This window comes from Ictalurus punctatus, chromosome 3 (assembly GCF_001660625.3).
Source record: "Ictalurus punctatus breed USDA103 chromosome 3, Coco_2.0, whole genome shotgun sequence".
NCBI lineage: Eukaryota > Metazoa > Chordata > Actinopteri > Siluriformes > Ictaluridae > Ictalurus > Ictalurus punctatus.
In genome coordinates, this window is record NC_030418.2 from 22,978,296 (window position 1) to 23,003,863 (window position 25,568).

General features: G+C 37.6%; 1 protein-coding gene across 1 annotated transcript; it reads right to left on the reverse strand.

Annotated features, from left to right (window-relative positions):
* Positions 1-136: 136 nt before the first annotated feature.
* Positions 137-24,286, reverse strand: col17a1b (collagen, type XVII, alpha 1b). The gene is made up of 55 exons (XM_017463822.3): positions 24,062-24,286; positions 22,603-22,663; positions 22,205-22,252; positions 21,916-22,023; positions 20,654-20,917; positions 20,464-20,511; positions 19,955-19,984; positions 19,690-19,737; positions 19,166-19,312; positions 18,082-18,258; positions 17,784-17,858; positions 17,575-17,676; positions 17,195-17,347; positions 15,336-15,425; positions 15,068-15,112; positions 14,793-14,939; positions 14,439-14,690; positions 12,597-12,647; positions 12,429-12,455; positions 12,245-12,271; positions 12,090-12,152; positions 11,888-11,992; positions 11,289-11,351; positions 10,863-10,898; positions 10,710-10,763; positions 10,535-10,570; positions 10,393-10,428; positions 10,065-10,127; positions 9,831-9,866; positions 9,673-9,744; positions 9,153-9,179; positions 9,003-9,038; positions 8,717-8,752; positions 8,528-8,608; positions 8,384-8,419; positions 8,030-8,101; positions 7,869-7,940; positions 7,553-7,624; positions 7,370-7,429; positions 7,229-7,255; positions 7,076-7,132; positions 6,773-6,844; positions 6,642-6,689; positions 6,423-6,545; positions 6,204-6,311; positions 5,535-5,624; positions 5,305-5,424; positions 5,088-5,192; positions 4,769-4,909; positions 4,538-4,678; positions 2,974-3,162; positions 2,709-2,870; positions 1,945-2,025; positions 1,634-1,714; positions 137-704 (listed from the first exon to the last, which is right to left on the reverse strand). The coding sequence occupies exons 2-55, from the start codon at positions 22,655-22,657 to the stop codon at positions 661-663; spliced, it is 4,539 nt and encodes a 1,512-aa protein (XP_017319311.1). The 5' UTR covers positions 22,658-22,663; positions 24,062-24,286; the 3' UTR covers positions 137-660.
* Between the last annotated feature and the right edge of the window lie 1,282 nt (positions 24,287-25,568).

A 25,568-nucleotide genomic window follows, 5' to 3' on the forward strand; every position in this document is an offset into this window, starting at 1 on the left:
TTTACATGCATTCATTTCCAGTTTACTGGTTGTTATCCAAGGAGCTAATTATACCAATTTTAAGACATGCAGTTTCACCTGCTTCATCATCAGCACATGGCAGTGGGTGGAGGAATCACATCAAAGCACCAACTGCTAAACATTTAAATCATTTTAAATTTTATTACGTTTGGTAAACGAATTTAGTTCATATTAAACTTTTGAATAAAAAAAAAAAAGGTTTGAAACCTTAAAATCCAGTGAAGGTTAGCTCTTTTATGTTGTGCCAAATTATACTACATTCTTATATTTTATCAGGAGTGCAAGAACATTTTTTAGGCTACACAAATCAAAATGAAGTGTTCCAAATGTGCAGTCTAGTAAAGTATAAAACTACTTCCACATTAAACAAACAACAAGAACAAAAAAAAATATGAAAAGTACAAAACAGTGTTTTTATCTGTAATTATGAAGACTGAAGATGAGGATCATATGGATTAAATACCATGCTGAAAGGTAAAGTAATTTGTATTATTTGAGAAATTGCACTACATCAGGCCTGCTGAACAGACTTTGGCCAAGACACATTTCAAATGCTTGCCCGTTCTAGATTGCTTCACTATATACCTCAAAGCCACCATGAAGAGAAAAAGTTTTTATGACCGAAACAAATGTAAGCCTTTATACGCCAAGACTCCTCCTCCGGCGACCAATCTGGATTTCACCTGTGGAAAATGGAAACATTGGAACAAGAAGTCAAAATGACTGGCGTCATACGTGTATCTTAAAACTTGAGTTAGACCAGCCTAGAAATACACCATTTATTTTAATTGGTATCCCCTTCACATGCAAGAAGTTAGTGGGCCTCCAGGGGCATGATTTATTGTACAAAACAATACTAGAGCTTAGTGCACAGAGGTACATAAAAATAACACCAGTATACAACAAGAACAAATGAAGCACTGCACAAACACCAGAACAGTGTGGGTAACTATACTATATGGCCAAAAGTTTGTGGACAGCCGACCAACACCCATATGTGCTTTTTAAATATCCAGTTCCAGATTTAATCCCCCTTTTGCTGTTACGATAACCTCCACTCTTCTAGGAAAGCTTTCCACTAGAGGCCTGGGGCACAGTCTGTGTTATACTGTAAACTTGTAAACGTTACCATACTCTGTATTTTACTATATTCAATTAATTTACTCTCAAGCATCACACGACCATCTTTTGTGATTATATTATTCTGCCATTTAAGCCAGTGCCTTTATCCAAAACCAGCATTTCCAACTGAAGAGAACAATATAAGTCATAAGTCATAACAGCAGGGATCAAACCCTTTCACTCTGCAGCTATGGGCAAGTTCTCGAACACCTGAGATACCACAGGAAAAATATAACAATTACCTTTTACTGCATTATCACATATTTTGCTCATGTCTGAGTTTAAAGAAAAGTAATGTCCTGTTATAAGTGTAGTTCCAAGTGTGTTGCGGGATGTCTTGAGTGCAGGACCATGACATCATTTTGAACACGGGACATGTGCATATATGACCGACATGCAGTTGTGCCTGTCTGTTCATCTAATCTTCTAATCAAGTGCATAATAGGGAATTGCTGTATACACAGTAACAGCTGCAAAATCTGTAACTCACCTTTCTCACCCTTTTGTCCCCTTGGCCCCTCTGGACCTCTTGGTCCCTGAATACCAGGTATGCCTTGTCTTCCTATCTCCCCTATGAATTAAAAGAACATTAAAATTCCCTAAATCAGTACTATCTCATCATTAGCATTTCCTCCTGGTCAGTTACACGCACATCAACCTACTTTACTAGAATTTCTATAAATGATAAGCAATGCATTCTGTGTTCTCCGGTAAATTTATTAATGTATTTATTTAGATTCATTTGTCTCATCATTGTGAGAGTCTAACGCTAGGAGTAATGACAGTATTATTCAGATGTACCTTTTTCTCCTTTAGGTCCAGGGTATCCTCTTTCTCCTTTATGCCCTTGCCTACCAGGTGGACCTGGAATAGTACCATGTACTGGAAAAATAAAAGATAGTTTAAGAAAACAGTACTAAATGGACAATAAATGCAGGCAGTTTGCTGGCACATACCTTTTGCCATTCTTTCTCCATAGTATTTAATCAATTCATACAGCAGAGTATGCACGCAGAACATGGAGACTAGAGTCTGCTTCCTTAGTGCATATTAATACATATTGTGAATAATTCAGTCAAAATCTTTGCAGTTTCAGGTAGTTTTTTTCTTCTTTTTTTAGCGTTCTTCTAACTAGCTCTATTCTATCACATGACAGTTAGCAATTTGGGAGGGTTTGGGTTAGAATGTGTTATCTCCAAAAGACATAAAGCCAGCCACTACATATTTTTTGAACTGCTACTCATGCTGCATCACAGGGCAGTGTAATCCACTCTGAGGAAAGCTCTAAGTACCCTCTTCTAAAGTCATAAGCCCACATGAGCTTGCTCCGATAGACCAGAGCCATCTCTCGCACCCAAAGAGTACAGTTTTGCTCTCTTGGACTATTGGTCACGGATGACTATGGCATCATCAGGATTCAAATTTGTGATCTCCCGCACTTTTCTGTAATGCTACTCACAAGCCCTCTGTCACATAAAACATTTTATGTTTTATATGTGTGGTCTTGTCTGACCTGATAACTTCAGTCATAAAGTATCTGTTATAACCAAAATAAAGGTGCTCACTTCTGAAGAAATCCATGAGATCTGCAGTGACATTTCCATAGGTAGCAAAAACACGGCTGTATCCAGGATGGCCAGGTGGCCCAGGAGGACCAGGAGGGCCTTGGACTCCCATGGAATGAGATCTCCAATAATTTTCATTCATTTCCTGCAGTAGTCCCTGATCTGGTGGGGAAATGGAAGGTTTAGTTCACCAAGGAATGATTCAGTAATTCAAACTTATACTATAAAACTTCAACTTTTTGAAGAACAAGTTGACTTCACTCACTCCGAATGTAGTCAGTGACTTTCAGAGCAACATTGGAGTAGTCTGCTTCAGCCAACCTGACTCCATTGCGGTCAGCAGCATAGTAGTAGCCACCTCCCACAGAATCACCACGGTCCCCTTTTTCACCACGGGGTCCTGGAGGACCAGGGGGTCCAGGAAGGCCTGAGGTGTACCGCCGCATAGCATCACCTGAAAAGTCCCATGCCGAAAATTTAGTTGTAATTTGAAAAGACTATAGCCTCACAAGGTTATGTCAGCATGATTACACTGATATAATCCTTAACGTGAATGAACCTCACGATTGAACAGATGAAACCCTTGACAACGTGTCTTCAAGATTATACCACTAGGATCTTCTGGTCTATTATCCAACTGGGTTGTTTCATGCATTTTCAGCATCAGGGTATGTAACTTGTATTGCTACAGTATTAACTAGCTACTTGGTTACTGGTTAACTACCTTCAGCATAATTGATCACTCTCATTTGTAGCTAAGCTACTTTTATACCTCGTCTGTGACAGTTTTATCCACATCTATTTTTGCCACTATCAGTAAAAATACTATGTGTTCTCAATGGGGCGGCTGTGGCTCAGGTGGTAGAGCGGGTTGTCCACTAATCGTAGGGTTGGCGGTTCGATTCCGGGCCCTCATGACTCCACATACAGAAGTGTCCTTGGGTAAGACACTGAACCCCAAATTGCTCCAGATGGCAAGTTAGTGCCTTGCATGGCAGCTCTGCTACCACTGGTGTGTGAATGGGTGAATGAGACACAGTGTAAAGCACTTTGGATAAAAGTGCTATATAAGTGCAGAACATTTATTCTTTCTTGCATATTTACTAAGGACTACAGACATATGATAAACAAAAGGACAAACCAGTGGCTCTTTTATGCTGTGAAATGCTTTGGCTCTACTTGTCCAAGGCCATATTAAAGGGACGCATCGCTTTAAATCAATACCAAGTTAAATCTGACTGGTCCTCTTTATCCTATGATGAAACATTTCTATCCTCATAGGATTGGTCTCTTTCAGGATGACACTGTTTCATCCAAAGGAATACTAGGGCTTAATGATGCCATGGCCTTGGTCACCAGCTCTCAACTCAACTGAACTCCTAAAGTATTTTGGTGTTAGATGGCACTCTCTCCCACACATTATCAAAATAATAATTGAGGGAATATCTTTCAGTGTTCATTCCTCTGATTTTACCTTTAATTTTCACCCATCTTTAGTTGGACAGAACTACCTAAAATGTTCCAGTTAAACTGGAAACAAGGAACCACAGAATAAGTCGGTCATCAATGTTGTGTGGCGATTTGCATATTACGACTGATAGAACAGTTAGACTAATCAGAGACACGTTTGTCCGCAAGTGTAAATGCAAGTGAAAATCTTAGATATGAGCCACACTGAATAATTAGGTGTAAATGGGTGTGCTTACTGAAATGTTTCTCAGTGTTAATACTGATAGATCATTTACTACAGCACTTCATTATCAGTTCCTATCATGCACTACCCAAGAACAAAGATAATAAGCCGAATATATGGGAGCCGTTGAACTCACTACTGAGATACTCCTGAAGCTCAGCACGAATGTGTGCTCTCTGACTGGTTGTGTCATAGGACACAAGTGCCCTAGATTCCCCTGCAGGCCCCTGAGGTCCTGGAGGGCCAGGTGGCCCTGGGGCTCCCCGTAAGCCAGAATCTGGAATTTAAAAACAAACAAAAAAAGTATTTTGTGTGACTATTACATGTTTATATTTTTCATGAGCAAAAGGTAAAAGGAGGAACTCACTTTGTATGTATGCCTGGATGTCTTCAATTCTATATCCTGAGATTGAAGAGCCCGGAGCTCCTGGGGGACCAACTGGACCAGGTAGGCCCTGTCTTCCTGGAGGACCGGGAGGACCTTGAAGACCTGCTCTAAGTCCTGACCCTTCAGCAGAAGATATGATTCAAATGTAAAGTTAGGACAACAAATGTAAAAAACAAAACAAAAACAAAACAACAACAAACAAACAAGGAATTGAGTAAAGTTCAACATCAATCTGTAAACAAATATTACTGTTACACACTACAGAATCATGAGCACAGTCCACAAATTTGAGACTTACTCTCAATCAAAGCAGTGATGTCACTGTAGGTGGAGCCTGGTTGGCCAGGTGGACCAGGTGGACCAGGAAGACCAGGAGGTCCAGGTCTACTTGTCAACCCTCGATCTAAACACAAAGAGAAACATTTTCTAATATTTAACTATTGAAAAGTGGAGCTCGGGAACAACTGAAGGCACTTTCATTTAGGTGGTTTGATCCTTTTGATCCTATGACATACCATTCATTATTCTCAGAACATAGTTTGCCACTTCTTGTGTGTCAATGTTGGCTAGATTTACACTTCCTGAAGCGCCGGGTGGTCCTGGAGGACCAATTACATAACGCCTAACATCATCTCCTGAACAAACATCAGAAAAACAAGTTTAATAATACATTTATGAAAATTTGTATGTAATTATAAATGCAATTATACTAGACACAGACACGGAATCGACATAAAACACTTACTTTGTAATAACGCAATAATGTCACTAACAGATATAGAGCCAGGAGGGCCAGGAGGACCCTGCTGACCTGGGGATCCACTTAATCCAGAGCCTAGAACAAATGATTTTTGACAATATTAATATTGAGAATCGTGCATATATCATACAGTGTTTTATGTTACTCTAAACTGGAATAAAGATTTTTCTCATTAATCTGCAAGCAAATATTCTAACAATAAAAGCATATACAGGTGTTTTTATTTTATTTTATTAAAAACAGGAATCACATTTACTTTACTTTGGGGATCTTCTGCCATTCCTCTCGGCAAAACCTCTCAAGCTATATCATTTTGGTTAGAGACTTTTGCAATATTTTCATGTTTCTTCCAAGTTATCCAATCAATGTTTAGGACTTTCTTTGACCTCGGGGCTTGCCTTTTATGCTAATGTACAGTTTACACAGAGTTGTGCCTTCCTAAATCATGTCCAGATATTTACCACAGGTGAAAAGGTCTGAGTACTTCCATAAAACTGCTATTAATTTTTTTTTTCAGTAAAAAAGTACTTTTGCCACTATAGAGTATTTTTTTTGGAAATTGATGAGAAAACAATGAACAAAAAAACACACCATATATGCTTTAAATAAGTTTTTCTGCAGTGTTATGTAATCCTTTAGAGGTTCTGGACTTACGCTGAATGTATGCGATAACACGAGATGCCACATCCTCAACAGACACTGAGGCCCCTGGAGGACCAGGAGGCCCTTGGAAACCAGACAAATGCTGCCTCATACTGTCACCTGAAGGCCAAGCACAATTTGTTCATATATAAAGATAGTCTCGATTGTACATACCGTACAGAACACCTCCAAATCTAATATTCATGTGGGATTTGAGACTGTCTAACTTACTCTGCATGTAGTCAATAATGAAACGGCGATAGTCAGCTGAAGATCCAGACTGTCCAGGAGAACCAGGTGGTCCAGGAGGTCCTGGGGGTCCAGGCTGCCCTGGAACTCCGACAGAACCTGAACCTTGGCAGAGAACACAATTCTACAGTTATGGCAAGCAAGATCTGTAATTATTGTAAATCTGAGTGTTGTCAAGCTTATTTATAGTAAAGATTTTACCTCTTGATGTTCCTGGGATCCCTGGAGCACCCGGAATGCCACTGTCCCCTGTGAAACACAAAGTGTCAGTAGGTTAATAATGATCTTCTGTTCTGTTCATACAATTAGACAAGTTTGAATAGATATTTTACCTTTAGCACCCTGTTGACCTGGTGGCCCTGGAGGTCCAGGTGGCCCAGCGGGGCCTTGAGCTCCACTATACTCTATAAAATATCACATGCATGTATTTAGATCTACGTACACAATCATTGAAATAACAAAAATATGTATACATCTGCAACAGTTATAATCCATATGATGATGATGATCAGTGAAACACCTGTTGGGGGTTAGTTACAACATGGGTGACAACGTTATGGATGGAATAAGGGAATAATGGATCTACATAGCTAAGAATTAGCACTAACAACTAAAATAAACTGCTCTAAACTTACGTCTGACTTCTCCTGATCCCCCTGGTCTTCCAGGTAGACCAGGCTGACCTGGATCCCCTACAGAGGACAAATAACAAACAGGGATGATGTAAGCCTATTAGTGAGCATGGGACATTTCTGTCCATTACTGATTATGCTAACAGGGCTACATACCTTGGTATCCTCTAGGCCCTTGTGATCCTAAAACAATGATATTATATTGTTATGATAAAACGTTAGGAAAGGAAAACATAATAGTTTATTAAGTACAATCTAAATCAACAAACATTCCTGAGAACAATCCTAAAGATTTACCTGTGTCTCCTTTAGGACCTGCAGGTCCAGGTGGTCCAGGTGGTCCAGCGAAAAATGTTCCTGTTATGGTTTTATGAGCACAAATGTCAGAAATGCATCAAAACATTACAATATTTATGCTACACTACTCTGCACAAATTAGCACCACTTGTCATAATCTGACTCAACAGTAGTAAAGCTGACCTGAGTTGGGAACAAAGCTCCCTGGCTGTCCCCTCTCTCCTTTCTCTCCTCTTGGGCCAGGTGTGCCATATCCTACAAAACAGCACTGAAAGTATGAGGATAAGGAATGGATATTGACAGCACAGACACTGTGTCAACGCAAGGCTCTTTTTCAACATTTATGGAGTAACTCATCATATTTTCACAATCTCTAAATTCACATGGATTTTGAATATTCTAGATCAAAAATTCTACAGGCATATCTATGGGGAATAGTTAAATACCAAGAGGAAACCATGATGATCAAAAGTGCACTTTACTGATGATGGTCATATACCTGGAGCTCCAGGAGGCCCCGGGGGACCAGGTGGTCCCTGAATAACTTGAGTGTCTAAAGAACCAAACAGTCCTAAAAGAAATACACCATACAAATGTTAGCATTGTTCTCAGAGTAATACATCATGCTCGTTATAAATCTATTTTTGAAGTGTTTCTTACTTTCTCCTCTAGCTGAATTAATTTTATCTGTGACCCCAGCCTCTCCTTGATCACCCTTATCACCTTTAGGACCTGTACAGACAAATGGATGGGCAAATGATGATTGTAAAGACCTTAGGCTGTGTAGGCAGATGATACACGGCACACTGAAGTGTGTGAAAAGCAGAGAGCGCAACCATTTTCTATGATTCTTTCTTTCTTCTTACTTCTTACTCTCTTTTATGGTAGGTTATGTTTCGTAGGTGATGGATGGGTACAGAGTTTCACTACTATATTTAAAGTAGCAATGTTTTATTGAAATACATTACAAACCAACTTCTGTAGCAGATACTAATCTGGAAAAAGCACATTTACCTGGTTGGCCAGGAATTCCAGCAGGACCAACAGGGCCTATAGTGAGAGAAGAAATTGGATTAATACAATTAACTGTTTAATCACACACTGTACTTTAACAAAATAGTAGAATCTAGCAGGAAGAAAGTGTGTTCTGTGACCCACCTGACAATCCTGGAGGTCCAGCAGGTCCAGGTGGTCCAGGAGGCCCTGGTGGTCCAGGAATTGCCACAGAGCTGGAGCCTGCTGTAGATTGAAATTATATAAAGTATAGTATGAGTCTTAAAAGTGTAAAAATGTAAATCAAGCACATCATGCAAATGTAAATCAAGTGCAAAAAGGTTAAGGCTTTACCTGCATTGATAACTCTGCCAGGTTCACCGTTTTCACCTGTAAAATATTTTTAGATTTAGGACATCCATGATGTCATTTGAAGCAAGTAAGTGAACCACAAATGTGACAGACTAATGTAATGTAGTGCATTTGTGAGAGCTTGTACATGTAAAAAAAAAAGAAAAAAAAAAAGAACAGAGCAATAAAATACAATAATGCAAAACATATCTGCTTTGTTCATTACATGTGTCATTACACCTTTATATAGGTATAATGTAGTATTAAGGTATAATGCAACAATACAAACCTTTAACACCAGGTTGTCCAGGAAGTCCTGCAATGCCTACAGGAAGGGGAATACTGTGATTAACATTTAGGAGCCACATTTTAATATAGCACTGTTAATATTCATGAAACAACAATGCTAATTAAAAATTATATTAATGCATTGAGTTACCTGGAGGTCCTTGAAGCCCTGGTGCTCCTATTAGAATAAAAAATGTGAAAACAGGTTAAACCATCCATCCATCCATCCATCCATCCATCCATCCATCCATTCATTTTCTATAACGCTTATCCTACTGGGTTGTGGGGAACCTGGAGCCTATCCCAATGTGCATCAGGCACAAGGCAGGGTACACCCTGGACAGGGTGCCAATCCATCGCAGGGCACTCTCACATACACATTCACACACCCATTCATACACTATGGGCACTTTGGACAGCCTACTCTGCATGTCTTTGAACTGGAGGAGGAAACTGGAGTACCCAGAGGAAACCCCCGCAGCACGGGGAGAACATGCAAACTCCGCACACACTGGGAAGTGGCGGGAATCAAACCCCCAGATATTTTTTAAAAAGTGAATTAACAAATTTTGCTTTTGTTACGACAGAAATAACCTGCCGAAAAAGTTAATTTCAATGAGAAAGACTCATTGACAGTGAAAGACAATGAGCACACTGCCATAATGTAATACCTGGAGGTCCAGCATCACCAGGTGGTCCAGCAGGGCCTCTGATTCCTGGCATCCCAATTGGACCTTGGTCACCTTGAGTTTTGAATAAAAGAAAATGAATATGAGGAAGTGTTTGTTGTCTGACTGTTTCAATTGTAATTTGCTAGTATGATACTCACCTCTTTGGCCCTTTTCACCATCTGCACCTGAAGCCCCTAATAATGTGCAAATTATATGAATAAATACTGCATGTTGCTGTGAGAATATATATAAACATGATTATACTTGAGTAAACATAAACATTTAGCAAAAGTATGGTAGGATTAAACAACAACAAAGGCATACATTGACAGACAAATAATGTGCCATGTACACCAGTGCAGTTGTGGTTTGTCTCTATATCAGTTGCTCACCTGTTGAGCCTTTGCTTCCTTTCTCACCGTTGAGTCCTGATTTTCCTGGAACCCCTGGGAAACCTGGAGAAAAAGTCAGAGGGAAAAACATTACATGAGCTTAATCAGAGTGATGCCATTAATAAACTGATTACTGAAGATAGTATTTTCTTGAAATTCAGGCTGTACGAACACAAACACAAACACACACACACACACACACACACACACACACACACACACACACACACACACACACACACACACACACACACACACACACACACACACACACACACACACACACACACACACACACACACACACACACACACACACACACACACACCTGGTACACCAGGATCTCCCTTTTCACCATGATCACCTGTAATAAAAAAAAAATCCATGCATACATTATGAGACCTTAAATTTGAATTAGCAATGTTATTGCATGCATTGTGCAAATTGTAGAAATACTATTAGATACAGACCCTTAATTCCCTGTGATCCATGAGGTCCTCGGTCCCCTAGCAGAAAATAAAGAGGAATCAAATTATGTTTATCTTTCAGAAACTGCCCACTTTATAATTGGTTTTAATTTATTCAGCTGAATTGATCAGTCTAATTAAACTTCAATTAAAATTAGATCACAGCCATGTAGCTTACCTTTAGGTCCTGCAGGGCCTGCTTCCCCTCTGAAACCTTGTTGACCTGGTTCACCTGAGCAGGCCATAATACAGCTCATCATTTTTCTTCTTTTAAATCTCAGTATGATGAACTGAAAAAGTTTAAACTATATATATAAATTTTAATACATACCTGGTGCACCTGCCAGACCATTAACACCTGCTGAACCTGAATAACAAATGATTATTCATATTATTATTTATACTGAGATGCATTTTTAACTGATGCATTTGTAATCAGCAAAGCTTATTACACTTAATATTAACTTTGTTTAGTTTATTATTGTTTACTGTTTTTAATAGTAATGTAATAGTTTTTATGCACAAATGCTTAATTTCATTATTTTTTGACAGCGTCTTTGCTTTATAGCATCTTTGCATGTGCCTAAGACTTTTGCACAGTGTTGTATATGTTAAGACAAATGCATTCTGACCTTAGCATATTATTCATTTTACAACATCATAAAGAAACCCATAAAACAAGTATAAATAAATTATAAATAAGTATATGCCAGCCAAGTATCAATGTACCACCATGCTATATAAAATCGAAATAAACCTTTTGGACCCGGTGGACCAGCTGGGCCAGGAGAGCCACGAGTTCCTGGTTCTCCTGAAAAGCCTGAAAGAAACAAAAATGGAATAATTCACATTAAATTTTGCCAAATCCAAATCCAATTTCAAATGCACTAGAATACAAAAGAGTCAAAAGAGTGCCACTGCCAAAACATGTAAGGACTGCGTCTACTGTATATTTGATTTACAGTAAACGGCAAACAAAGATATGTTTAAACTAAGGGCCTTTTTTATATTTGGATACACAAATCTGTACTCTTGTACAATTCTGAGTTCAGCTAGAGTTGGGGGCAGCAAAATGCCTTTTACTGCCATTGAGACACATGAGAACACTTCTTTTAAATATGATGAGTTCAACTAATCACTACCCAGCCCTGGAAGTGGGTCACTTTCACACAAGGTACAACTCACACCTGAACTGAAGTGAACCCCAAACCACTGTTTTCCTGTGAAACAGATTTGTTCCTGGGACCACAAACAGATCATGAAACAGTCTGAATGTACCAAACTCTCTGGACTTGGATCTGCAAAATAATGCAAGTATAAAAACATCCCAAATTACTGATACACATGGAGTCTGACCTCTTTCACCCTTTTCTCCAATGCCTGAAGGACCTGGTTCTCCTCGCATCCCTGGTGGCCCATCTCGGCCCCTGAGTCCTGGAGGCCCCTCTGCACCATGCTCGCCTGCAAAGTAGAGTAAAATGCTTAAAATCTTATTTCTAAACATCAGACCCAACAGTGATTCAATATGAGGGATGATATGACTTTTTTGAGAACGAACCTGGACTTCCTTTTTGTCCTTTTGGTCCTTCTAGTCCTGGGTGCCCTGATGCTCCTGGAGAACCTACAGGTACATATTACATGACCAGATTAAATGCACTGACAGAAATTTATGAAATGGCAACAACTTCAAACAATTAAATTTTCACACATTACCTGGCATCCCTGGGAAACCACTATCCCCTGAAAAGCATTTAAATAATTTTAGTCATGTTGCACATATTGCTTGTACATACGGTATACTGAAACCGCAAGGTCAGCATACATCATCTCTGTGAATTCAACCACTGAATTGTTACAGTACACAAGAAGCCTACAATAAGACTGAATTTCTACAGACCTTTGGGTCCTGGAGCTCCAGTGTCACCTGAAAATGACAATTTCATATGTAAAGATTTTACAAGGCAATGACAAACTAAAAAAAAAGTCTTATTGTGAATATGAGACTCAAACGCAATGTGAAAAACTATACTAGAACATTTTCTTCAGACATGCTTCTGTGCCTTACCTTTAGGCCCTGGCAGTCCTCTTTCTAAATTGAGTGAGGAAGTGAGGCTAGCTACAAGTAGAAAGAATAAAGCAGATTCATAAACGAGGCACTTTTTTAATGCATGTGATTCTACATTATTTATGGTAAATGTAATTTTAAACACATTTTTTAAAAAGGCATTATAAAATGAATCATATTTTTATTATGCCCAAGAATGCAGCATGCTCGCACAATTAAAGGTTACAATAAATGTGCATTAAAGTTAACCTAATTACACTGTTTTGATGTTATATAAGAGTATCACCAATACTTTGGATGAGATATTAATATTCAACAATAATTATATTCAAATAGTTACAAAAATGTTCAGATGTTTGTAAAGAAAAAAAAAGTAAAAAAAAAAAATATAATAAGTTTGGGCAGTTTGGGAAAAGTTTGAGAAGTCTGGGAGAAAGCTCCACCTTCTTTCTAGTTCATTCCACCTTCTTTCTTAGACTCTTATCTATCACTTTCTCTACCCATTACAGGATTTTTGCATGATAGGGCCTTTATCAAAGGAGAAGGGGTAATATCACAACAAACTCCAGTAGAATGCAAGGCAATGATTATGCATGTGGATACAATTACTCTTATTGACAGTGTGGATATATACAAACTCACAAAAAGAGTGAAATAATGGATCTGTCTCATATATTCCCAGACATCTTTCCGTATCTATTAATAATCTCCTCCGCATTCATGCCAACCCCTCCCTCACACCTCACATCCTTCTTCACATATTCTACCCCTCTCCCCTATTCACCTCAACTTCTCCCTTGTTCATCTCAGCCCCTCTCAACATGACTCAGCACCTCTCATTCTACCCGCTGGCTTTCCAAAGCTCTTGCACTATGAGCTACTACATCTCACCCTTTCAGGTTCCTAAATAGAAAGCCAAGCATACACTATTCCTGAAGCTTACGCTCTGTCTACAGCTGTGATCCCATGAGAGGCCCTTTTCTTCCTCCCTAAGCCCAGCCAAGAGTATCAGTTTCCCACTATATCTTGATCTACATCTACATCTCTTTTACCCAGAGTCATACTGGAAGTTATAGAAATATTGAGCCCATCTATGGCAAGAATTTGACTCATCTAAGGACTTCTATATTGCAGATTCAGCAGGAGCTCTTCTACTAGACAGGCTACGACTTCTTCCAGAGCAAGATACAGAACTTGGAGTTCTTTGGGGGTCTGACTGACTAACGCAAAACAAAAGTCAAAACCTGTTAAACTCTTTCAAATGCTTACTTCTTGTGATTTATCAACGAAACTGAATGGTAACTGTGTATGATAGGCATTGCAAACAAACACATGTTTAATGGTCTGAGAAATTAGTTTCTTTGCAAAATGTAAACTCAGCCACCTCTATTTTCAAAATAGCAACATATCTTGGGTGAATTAAAGCCCCGTGAAAAAGCGCTTTATATAGATTATCTGTCTCCCGTGTTATTGGATCATTTGATAAGATGACAGAGCGAGAGAGAGAAAGAGAGCGTGAAAGTGAAAGTGCAGCAAATGTTCAAGAGAGGAATTCGGACCTTGTGTAACGTGAAGAATTAATATTCTGACAGCACTGATATTGCTGACTGATATCTAAATAAATTTGTTATTTTTATAGAGTGATGCTATTTTGGGATTTGGATGGATTTCTATGGTGTTAAGTCACACAGCTAGTGAAGTTTTAAACACTGGTTTTTAAACACTAGGCTTTTATGTGACTAAAAGACAATTGCTAAAGTTATGTACTTTGGATACCAGTGTGTGTGTGTATGTGTGTGTGTGTGTGTGTGTGTGTGTGTGTGTGTGTTTGTGTTTTGGTACCTCTGAATGTCTCAGACTGCAGCTCCTTTTGCAGGAGGTTCTGTATTGTTCGCTGCAGGGCCGCAGTGTTTGTGAAAGAAGCAGCTCCCAGGTCCTGTGTGTTATCAGAAGCAGCCAGACTGTTGTCCATGTATGCTCCTGCCTTTTGATTGTGAATGTTATTTCCAGTCAGTCGACTAGTGTGAGCCCTGCTGGTTTGTAACTGGGCCTCAAGAGCATCCACACGCTCTGTCAGCTTCCTCACCTGCTCCGCTTTAAAGGAAAAAAAGAGCATTGAGTGTAATTCTGATGTCACATTGCTGTTTTGACAAAGAGAAAACCCATGCTGCCTCTATAACCCTAAGTAAAGCATACCGAGAGCAATGAGTCCAAAAAGGAAGCTGAGGAGCAGCAGAAGACCAAGCAGCAGTCCAAGCAGCCACTTCCACCAGGAGCAGCAGCTCGGACCACAGCCAAAGCAGCCGCTTCCTCCTTTTCCATCATTCTTCTCCTTATAGATCTCTAACAAGACACGGACAAAGAGGGACAAATGTCTCTCAAGCAACAAATCCTCATACAGATTAGTTTTGTGTTTTTACAACAGCCGATTTTTTAGAGAAAACTGAGAACCGGTAGAGGAGAGACATTACCTGCATATGTAGCCTTATCTTTGGTAGGAGCTGATGAAGATCCATCTTTAAATTTGTAAAAAATGGAAAAACATATACTTGCTTTTTTACTTTCATTTTTTTAAAATTAAATATCACAATGCAATAAATATGATCATACTCTTTCCTCACAGTACTGTCTAAGACTAGACTCACAGTAACTGTCTAATCATTGAAAAATATGTCAACATGGAAATACTTCAGTTAAATAAAGGCATTACTGTCAGACAGGTTGAAATGAAATGCTTACAGTAGGAGCTTGAACTTAATTTGACAGGAGCTGCCTCAGTGGTGCTGCTTGCCACAGTCTCCTTCTTCAGTGAGACATCCGAAACAGACCCTTTAAAGAAAATCATTGGATGTGACCACGTTAGTGATTACATTAGTGTATATTTGACTTTAGGTTCCCATTTTCATCATCATGGTACAAGCAGAAAAATAAAGATAATATCATGCTGTCATACTGTATATATTCTGTGCACATTAGTGAGTATTGCACAGGCAGAAAGCTGGGGCAGGAGATGGGGCTAGGATGAATACAATATCAACATGTCTTCTCAGCATGCACAGCACAGAGACATTTTTATAATGACACATAATTTGATTTTGTCTTTATAATAGCAATATTTATGGTGTGTCTTATATTTATCCCCTTAAAGTTCCAGCTAATTATTTGGTTATTCACCTTACAACATACAGTGGTGCTTGAAGGTTTGTGAAGCCTTCAGAATTTGAATAAATCTGAATAAATATGACCTAAAACATCATCAGATTTTCACATAAGTCTTAAAAGTAGACAAAGAGAACATAATTAAACAAATGAGACAAAAATATTACACTTGGTCATTTATTTATTCATGTGAAAATCTGATGATCTTTTAGGTTATATTTATGAATATATATATAGTAAATTCACACACTTTAAAGCACCACTGTATTTCTCAGCAAATACAGTAAAATGAATAGGTGTTAGACGAATAAGGAGTGTTAAGTCTGGACCTGACCATGGCCTGGGAGTTTAAGGGGTCAGTTATTTGATGATTTGTTCACAATGCATCAGTGATTTAATTTACATTCAGCAAGAACTTCCAATTGTTTGTTCTAATTTGTAACAGGTAAAATAATTCAGTATTTAGTAAGTAATGAGGGTGAAGAAGCCAGAGTGGTGACATACAAAGTGTACATTAACAAAACTGGGCTGTACTGTATAAAATGGGACAGGATGTCATGTCATGGCAAACGCACGACTCCATTTAACGGAATGCAAACTACAAACATGTCCGACAACTACAACTCCCTAGGTAACACACAGACATGTCACCTTCTCATAAGGACTAATAACACCCACCTGTTCCTGATCACAATCAACATCACACTGCACTATAATAGAGACTATTCAGGCATTAGTATATGTGCAAGGTATACGCGTGTATATATGTGAAGTATACGCTCAGTTGATCTTTTCTTTGTCATGTACCAAGCCTTAATCTGTTTGTTAGCCTGGTTTTTGACTTAGTTTGCTCATTTGACCTTGACTTCTGCTTTACCTGCTCTAGCCTGTTTGCGTGATTGCCTGACCACTGCCTGTCTTTGTTTATGTCCTTTGCCTTGCCCTCTGGATATTATAATCTTCATTAAAACTCTTAACTGCAATTGCATCTGTCCTAACCTACATTAACCTACATGTGACACAGGAATTGAAAGTCTTTGCTTAAAGTGAAATACAATTTTAGCCTTGCATTTGCAGAAAGAGAGGGTCTTGAGAGGCAGTAATGTTTAATTTTGGACCAAAGTGGGTCAGCAGATTTTGGATGTTACTCCCACCGTTCTGTTGTTCCACCCACATCAGTGGAGGCGCATTCATTTCTACCTAAAAACATGCCAACTGGGTGAAAGGAGGAAAATTGGCTTATGGCCAACCAAATTAGCAATGTGCTTGTGCCTCTGACAAAAATAGAGCATTTTGTTCATTAAAAGTGTTTATCAGGCCAAACTTACTCATGGACTCATGTTGTGAATTTACAGTGACATGCACATTTGCATAGTTAAATTAATACTTTTATAATCTTTGAATATCCAAATGCAACTCTATGAAATCCTCACATTTACCTCCTTTTCCATACAATGTGCTGCTGGAGAACTGCTTCCCACTGTCCTTTGACAGAATGAGCACTTCTGTTTCATTTTTTGAAGGAATATTCTCCTTCTCAAGAATAATATATTTTCGTGGCATGTCATCATTAACAGAGCGTGTAGTTGTGCCTGAACAGAGGAAAGGGTTCATTTATTAGTCATGCACCAGGTCCAAAACATCTCTATTTATATTATATATATATATATATATATATATATATATATATATATATATATATATATATATATATATATATATATATATATATATATTTATTTATATTTATATTTATATTTACTTTATGTGAAAACATCTGGTCTAAGTATATTAAATAAACAGTAAGTATTATGAGTACCTGTAGAAGTAGAGACTCCTGTACTAACGAGACCAGTGCTACCGATGCTCTGAGAAATGTTTTTCTGGACACCGTATCCTGTAGAATTCTGCACACCGTATCCTGTGGATCAGACAGACTCAAATCATTAGAGGTGCTAAATGCTGAGTTTGTATGTTTATTGTGTTTTAATAACAGCTACAATCAGGATACTGATTGTAGTGTCATACCTGAATGTGTGTTAACTGTATTCGATGTGAGAAGTGTACTAGATGGTGTGGCAAGATTATTCTGGAAGCCATACACTGTGATGAAAAAAAAACAAAACAATTTATCCATGATACTCATATTGTGTTAGAAGAAAAAGGTCCAATATTAGCAGTAATTCTCATTTTGGTATTTAAGAATGCAGGAGTCCTGCAAGTGGTTTTGGCTTTTATGGCTTTGATATTGAGTTTTTTTGTTTCTAGTGCCACCTGCTGTCAGAAATCATTACACATAAAGAAGACTGGTGTAACTCATGCTGACCTGACAGTGAGGAAGGTGAAGTGGTGTTTAAAAGAGAAGATCCTGGTGACATGTTATTTGTGCTGCTTTGATAAGCAAAAGCAGTAGTGCTGGAAGCATTAGAGGGCAGTGTGGAGCTGGTCCATGTATACGATGGAAGTGCTGAGTCCAGAATAGTGGTGTCATACTGCCCTGAGGCTGAAAAATACAAGGTAAACACACAATTGTATATAATATAATATAAAGCATCTTTAACATTAGGACAATGTGTGATAAGGTATTGTGTAGGTTCAGGTTATCAGTACCTAGAATACTGAAAACTACTTTTCCTACAAAGCCCTACAAAGTGTTCATAACTCAGACACAGGCTCAAACTTTAAGTCTATGTTGATTTGTTCATTTGGGCATTTTTGTTAAATAGCTCTTCTCTTAGATAAAGTTGCAGATCTGGCGGTTTATGGGTATAGAGAGTTTTGGTAAACTGGAATATTTTGATATCCCTTGCTCATTCAAAATATGCTCATACTGAACATCCTTTCAACACACATAATACTGTTTCACTTTAAACTACACAGTTATAGAAGAATAGTGATTCATAGTCCCACTATCCGGTGTCACCCAGAAGAAGATGGGATCCTTTTTTGAGTCTGGTTCTTTTCTTATGTCTGGTTTCTTTCTCATGTCATTTCAGGAAGTTTTTTTCTTGCCACTGTTACCTCTCAATTGCTCGTTTGAGATCTAAATCTACATCCAGATTCCTGTAAAGTTGCTGTGTGACATTGTCTTTAGTTAAATAAAATTAAATAGAATTGACAGCTATGTGGTAGAAAACATGTCTATATATCATAAACTGAACAAAAAGGTTTTCAGACATCCAGCTCATTTTGGATTACTTGTGTAGTAAGGTCAAGTGACTGAACTGATGAAAGGTCTTTGCAGCACCTGACGCAGCACATCGGCTGGATGGACTGTGATGTCTTCAAAGTCATAACACAGGCCCAGTTAACTAAAGGCACTCTTGCAAGACAAAGTTTTTTTCTTGTTTATTTAATTTTCCTCTGATGTATGCTGTGGGTGTCGGTTGGCGTTATGTGTGATAAAATACCAGTCTGAGTGCCTTGTTTAATGATTTTGGTCTCGACTTTAGCTTTTCGTGGAACAGGTAGGGTGGAGGAGGCTGTGGAGCGGGTGGGGCTGACACTTGATGATCGTCCACTCTTCACTAGTTTCTTCACATCATCCAGCTCTGTCCCTGTAATAACACAGTGTGAAGCCAATTCCTCTGTTTTATTGTCAATGACTTCTAAATTGACTACGTGGGGGTCCTGTTACACATTGTGAGTTATGATGGGGGTAGAGATTTAGAGATCTTTTCCAAAGAAAACTATGTTTAAAAATATACAGTTAAATATGGTTGTCTTAGTAACAGTAGGGCTTTAGAATACTACAGGATAGAATGGAGCATATATATTATATATTTGTATATTAATATGTATGTATGTATGTATGTATGTATGTATGTATGTATGTATGTATGTAGACACTTAAGAGTAATTGTTCGGTGTGAAATTTGAATGGAAACTTCTTGCAACTTGGATAAAAACATGTACATTTTGGAAACAAACTTACATTTGGTTGATGGAGATGCACTCTGTAATCTGACCCTGATTTCACTCTCTATTGAAAAAGACATAATTGGATTAGGTGGTGACAGACAATTACACAAATTTCTTTATGTCCCTTTTCTTTTCTTTCCCCATCCAATAGTGCGTCTAAACACATAAATGAAATTCACTGAAAAAATAAATACAGTTTAGTTAAACTGTATTGTAGAGGTAACAAAATTTAACCTAGGATATTCAGTAATGGTGTATACATATTCAGAAATAATTACCTCTGGTTTGGGACCTTCCTCTAGATGAGCCTATGGAAAAGACATGACAATTTTGAAGTTATTTCAAGAAATGCTTTTCTTTATTTGTTTATTTATTACCACCAGTTCTGATCAGTATAATACATTCTCATATATGAATGTACTGCAGCACCAGTCTAAATGCATGAATGTAAACAAACACACACATTTTTAAAATACTGGTCATGCAAAGGCACTGGCCATAAAGCTTATTATATGACTATGTTAGTGCCCATATGGAATATGGAATGTAACATAGCAACAGAAGATATTTGGATGTTACTATCTTTTTCTCCCAATGAGAACACACTCTGTTATGTTCACATGAATCACTGGCCAAAAATCTTTTACTATTATGCACAATGGACTCGAGTCTCTTCTGTACTTTAACCCAAGCATTTACTGAGTGTGCCCTTACAGCAATCAGGGTGTGCACCCACTAATGATTTCTTAATTATTAAAATACACATTACTTATAAAAGGGTTCTAACCATAGTCCTTCCTCGTGAGCTCTGGTGATGAGTTGGCGCTTGAACTTCCTGTAGATAAAAATCATCAGAATGGGCTTACTGTCAAGAAGGATGAAGTAAAATTTTTACCCCCCCCAGTAGTTTTATGTAAACTGAATATACATCTCAACAACATGACTGTACACTGTGTAAATTAAATCGTTACACTCACCATCATAACCTCCTGAGTGACTGATGGTAGTTTTTCTCTCCATGAAAAGGGGGGAGTGAATAATGGAGGATGATGAACCTTGTGTCCTTCTCAATCCTCCTGAGGAGCTGGACCTGCTCTTTGACCCAGAGTCTTTTCCAGATACACTTTCAAATCCTGTACTGCCTCCACGTCCCCCTCCACCTTTGCTGTTCCCAATGGAGTCATCACCAATAAACAGGCCATAATCTAACACTGATCCTCCTGCATTCACACCCACTGAGGCTGATGGAGAGGAGAAAATTCACTTCAAAAAGTAATCTACACGCCAAACATATTTATAGTATATAGTACTGTTTAGGCAATAGGATTTGTAGTTTATGTTATCTATAGTCTAGTATTGAACATTTTAACACTGAATGCAGTTATTAATCGCATTAGCTAATACTAAGAAATTAACTAGATAGTGTGAAATCAATTTTCTTTTCACTGCAAATGGGGGGAAAATAGCCAAGTGTTCCATCAAATATCTAAATCTTCCTATGTAAGGACTTATTTATTGTACACTCTCAGATTTTGATGGGACTCTAAATTAGTTCTTAATAACGTGCACTTGTAAGTTAATGTAGGTCTATGTTTGTCTTACTGTTACATAATGGAATTGTTAACAGTATGCATTAATCAGCCATTGGACAAATATACTGTATGTTGAGTGCCAGAATTGCTTAATCAAAATGATCCAGATAGACCTTTTGCAATTATATGTAGTGGTTTTTGTTTGTTTGTTTGTTGTTTTTTTAAACCAGTAAAATTAAAAATTAAAGGTGGTAAAAGTTTAGTATAATATATAATTTCACAGCTTCCAGAAGGTTTCGGATAAAGCTGTACAAGTGAGTGTTTCTGAGGTTGTATTGAAACCAGACATACATGTACGAAAAACTGGATATATAACTGAGTGATTGTTGTTTTTCTCTCCAAGAACACAGGGAGGTGGGTAATGGAGGAGGATGAACCTCACTGGATATCATATTTGGTGCAAAATCCTTTTTTTTGGTGACACTTTTCCCCTTTTGCAACACCATTAAAGATCCCATCACAGGTAATGTCATAAACAGTAGATAAAGTTGTGTTTAAAACACTATTTACTGTTAACATTTTTTAATATTAAAAAATAATGGTGAATAAACACCCTCAGTGGTGAGTCATCTCCTCCAGGATGTTGTTGCATTATTTTACAGTAATTGTTCATTTAAGACTCGGAAAAGACTGCTGTAAAGTCTTACAGGATGGGAAGTAGGAGGTGCTGCTGTTTTGGTTTAGAATATTCTTCTCAAAGCTGTTTCCCCAAGAGCTGTTACTCATGCTCTTACTGCTAGATCCACTGAAGCCCTCTAATGGAGAGAGAACCACACACACACACACACACACACAAAAAAAAAAAAATTACTATACACTGTTTCTCTGCTTATTACAAAAAAATCGTCTGGGTGAGCTGGGGAGGGGTGAGGTGGAGGGGTCATAGGATCAGTGGGTAAATGATGTTATAAATAATAAATAAATAATTTTACTTACTTGGTGGTAATGATGTGAGTCTGGTTGTCGAAATAGTTTCAGTTATAACTGTAGAAAGAGCAGTTTAGTAAGTGCTTTCTGATTTTAGTTTTAATTTCAGTTAGACCCAGAACACATTAGCATTAAAGCTACATTAATTAAATGCCCATTTACGATAAATGTAATGCAAGGACACTACACCACCACAAGATGGCTGACTCACTTACTGAAAACAAACATGAAGACTGTGCCCTCAGGGAGCAATTAAAAGGAGAAACCAGTCATTTAAGCCATTAAAACCGGTCTCTAAATACATGTCAGAATTGTAGCCCATGCTACATATAGTAGACTAGGTCTACTATTATTTACCAGCCTGCTCTATTATCTGTTTTTGGCTGTTTGCATTTGACCTTCCTTACCTCTCTCTCCTGAAATTCCTCCTGAATCGTCTGCTTGCCTCGTTAACACATCCATTCCATGCTAACTGGAAAAATTACAAAAAAGACTTCAGTCCATTGTAAATATCATACAGGCTGTGGCAGAAAGTCACTTTCAGAAAATTAAAGTTTTATGTTCCAAAATAATAATAATAATAATAATAATAATAATAATATTCATAATATTCATAATATTCATAATATTCATAATATTCATAATAATTCATACAAAATACCTGCACGCCATTTTGTTCGCAAGTTATACTAACTGTACTGATTGCATTTTTTCTTCTTCTTATATACATATAATTAATACACATAAGTGGAATGCATAATGTTGTAAATAGACTGCAGCACTTATTTGTCATTGATTAGCATTTACTTTGGCAGAACATCTGATGATAAACTGATGATAAAGAGCAAACATATAATGGCTGCTTACTGTAAGGACTTTCACACATATTGCACTAAAGAAGAAACTCACCTTTTCACAACTATTCTATACTGATAATATAAAGATAAGACCAGCATGTTGCTCGATCTCACTTTTCATATAGTGAATGAAATTTCAAGAACATCAAGGGAGAAGGTCCCATGTTTCATTCAAGAATAGGTTTTAACAAGAACACAAATCTTTTTTTCCCACATAGTCTTTGATTATCTTTAAAAAAAAAAAAAACAACAACAACAACCCAGCCTTAATCATAAACGTAGGTTGAGTAGAGGACATTTTAAAAGCCACCTGTCATGTCATGTGTACAATAGCTTGAAAGAAAACAAAAGACTTCTGAACGTACTCTTTACATTTTGCCCACCACACCCACTGTACGACCTGCCATCAAATATTGTCTCACAGATGTCTTCTCTCATGATTTAAAAAAAATGTACACAGAATTTGAACCCTAACAAGCTAAATTCTCATAACAAATTCATTATATGACCATGTTATATGGTGGTCTTGCTAGTTTCTAAGAGTTATTGACATAACTCCAAAATTATGGAAGCAACCCCAAAACATTCACGAGTGTAATTTTCTGCAATAATGTTAGAAAAGATTACACAAGAAAAACACCTTGCACACACAGCAGTTACATATTACACATTAGGTTTACTGAACATACAGCCAAAGATGCTTTAAACAACCATAAGTCTAGTGCTGCTCTAACTTTACACAACCATCTGTCCATTAAACCATTAAAACATACATTTTAACTAACTCTACAAGTCTAAATCTAATCCAGAGATGGTGTTTTAACTATTCATGGCTTTCAGTAATAGGTACACGGCCACAAAATATTGGAAATCCTATCTGGTGTTAATAAAATGTTCAATCATACCAGTTATACTTTAAGGAAAAAAAACTGTTTTGCATTTCATTTTGGATTTTTGTTTTACTAATCTACTAGTGTAGATAAAAGTAAACAAACATACAGTACTTTACCTCAAGTCCAAGTGAAACTCAAGAGAAAGTTTTGATTTTTGTGCAAATAAATGTCAAATGTTCCTTGAGAAGGCCAGATAGGAGTCGGTGGTTGAGTTATGTGTGATGTTCACTCCTGCCACACAGATATCAAGTATTTATCTTTGTTCCATCTAGAACTTTTTTTTTTTTTTTTTTTAAATCTTCTTCCCACTTTCACCAACAAGCCTCTGCAGGACTCCAGGGCTGGGTTTTACTCAGAGCCACTCCCAAGTTTTTGGCAGGCACACACACAGACTGGCAAACTTTTGGAGAGAAAAAAAAAGAGCAAAACAATACCTTGGGGAGTTGCAATTCCACCCTTTATAATCATATGAAACACTACCTCTGGGCATGTTCAGATGAGAGAGGTGGAACTGAATATATTATATGTCTCAGCACCTTCCTTTGGTGAGATCCACATATTACATCTTTATACAGTTTATTTAGTCTGGATAGATAGGCATACAGGTACAAAACAAATCTTTTTTCATTTCAAAGTTTTCATCGTCATATTCCAATAAAATGATAGCAACAGTGTGAACTGTTCACAAATTGAATATAACCAAACTGAGATTTAAGGTCTCTTTCACATTTTCTCTGCATATAATCCTCTACATATTTACTCTACAATACGACTTAAAGAATAAATATGTGTGCATATTGCGTAAAGCTGATTTGAACACGAGTTTCTAACGATGTGGTCAACATTTTGTTGATATTATGAATGTTTATAATTGCAGCCTAATTTTCAGACAAGCAAGATTTTTATTTCATCTAACTTCTTTTTATTTAATTTATTTATTTTGACACTGAGGTAATATTAATAATAATTGAGGTAATTTAAGGTGAATTAATTTTACACCCTTGGGGTCAGCTGATGCATTTCTGATTAGAGAACTCTTTTTATTGTTGGGGCCTAAAGGGAGTAAGATGTGAGGTAAAAATCAGAACTGGCTTGTCTCAACATTAATGCATATTTTATTGTAAGTTATAGACAGTCCTGTCGAAGTCTCAAATCTGATTGTTCAGAAATTGTTTATTAATCTTTTATAACAGCAGCTCTGACAGTAGTGCCGGCTATAATTCAAATCACAGGTTTATATTAATGCGCTTGCTCTAATGTGTTATCATTTCTATAGTAACTTACACATGGACCTGAATTGCAGACGCTTCACATAAATAGATTTTTAAAAGACCTGTAATTGGTAATATGGTGATGTGTCTGTTAGGAGATAGTTGTTTAACATTTTTAGAAGGAGTCTCCAGTGTCAGTGCTTTGTAAAAGTCAAGATAATAAGAAAGTTTTCAGACAGGAGAGAGTCTTCAGGACTGAGGAATTCAGGAATACTTTTTGGTAACATGTCTTGGTAATAAGAAGGTAACACGTGGGCGGCTGTGACTCAGGTGGTAGCGCGGGTTGTCCACTAATCGTAGTGTTGGCGGTTTGATTCTCAGCCCAAGTGACTCCACATACCGAAGTGTCCTT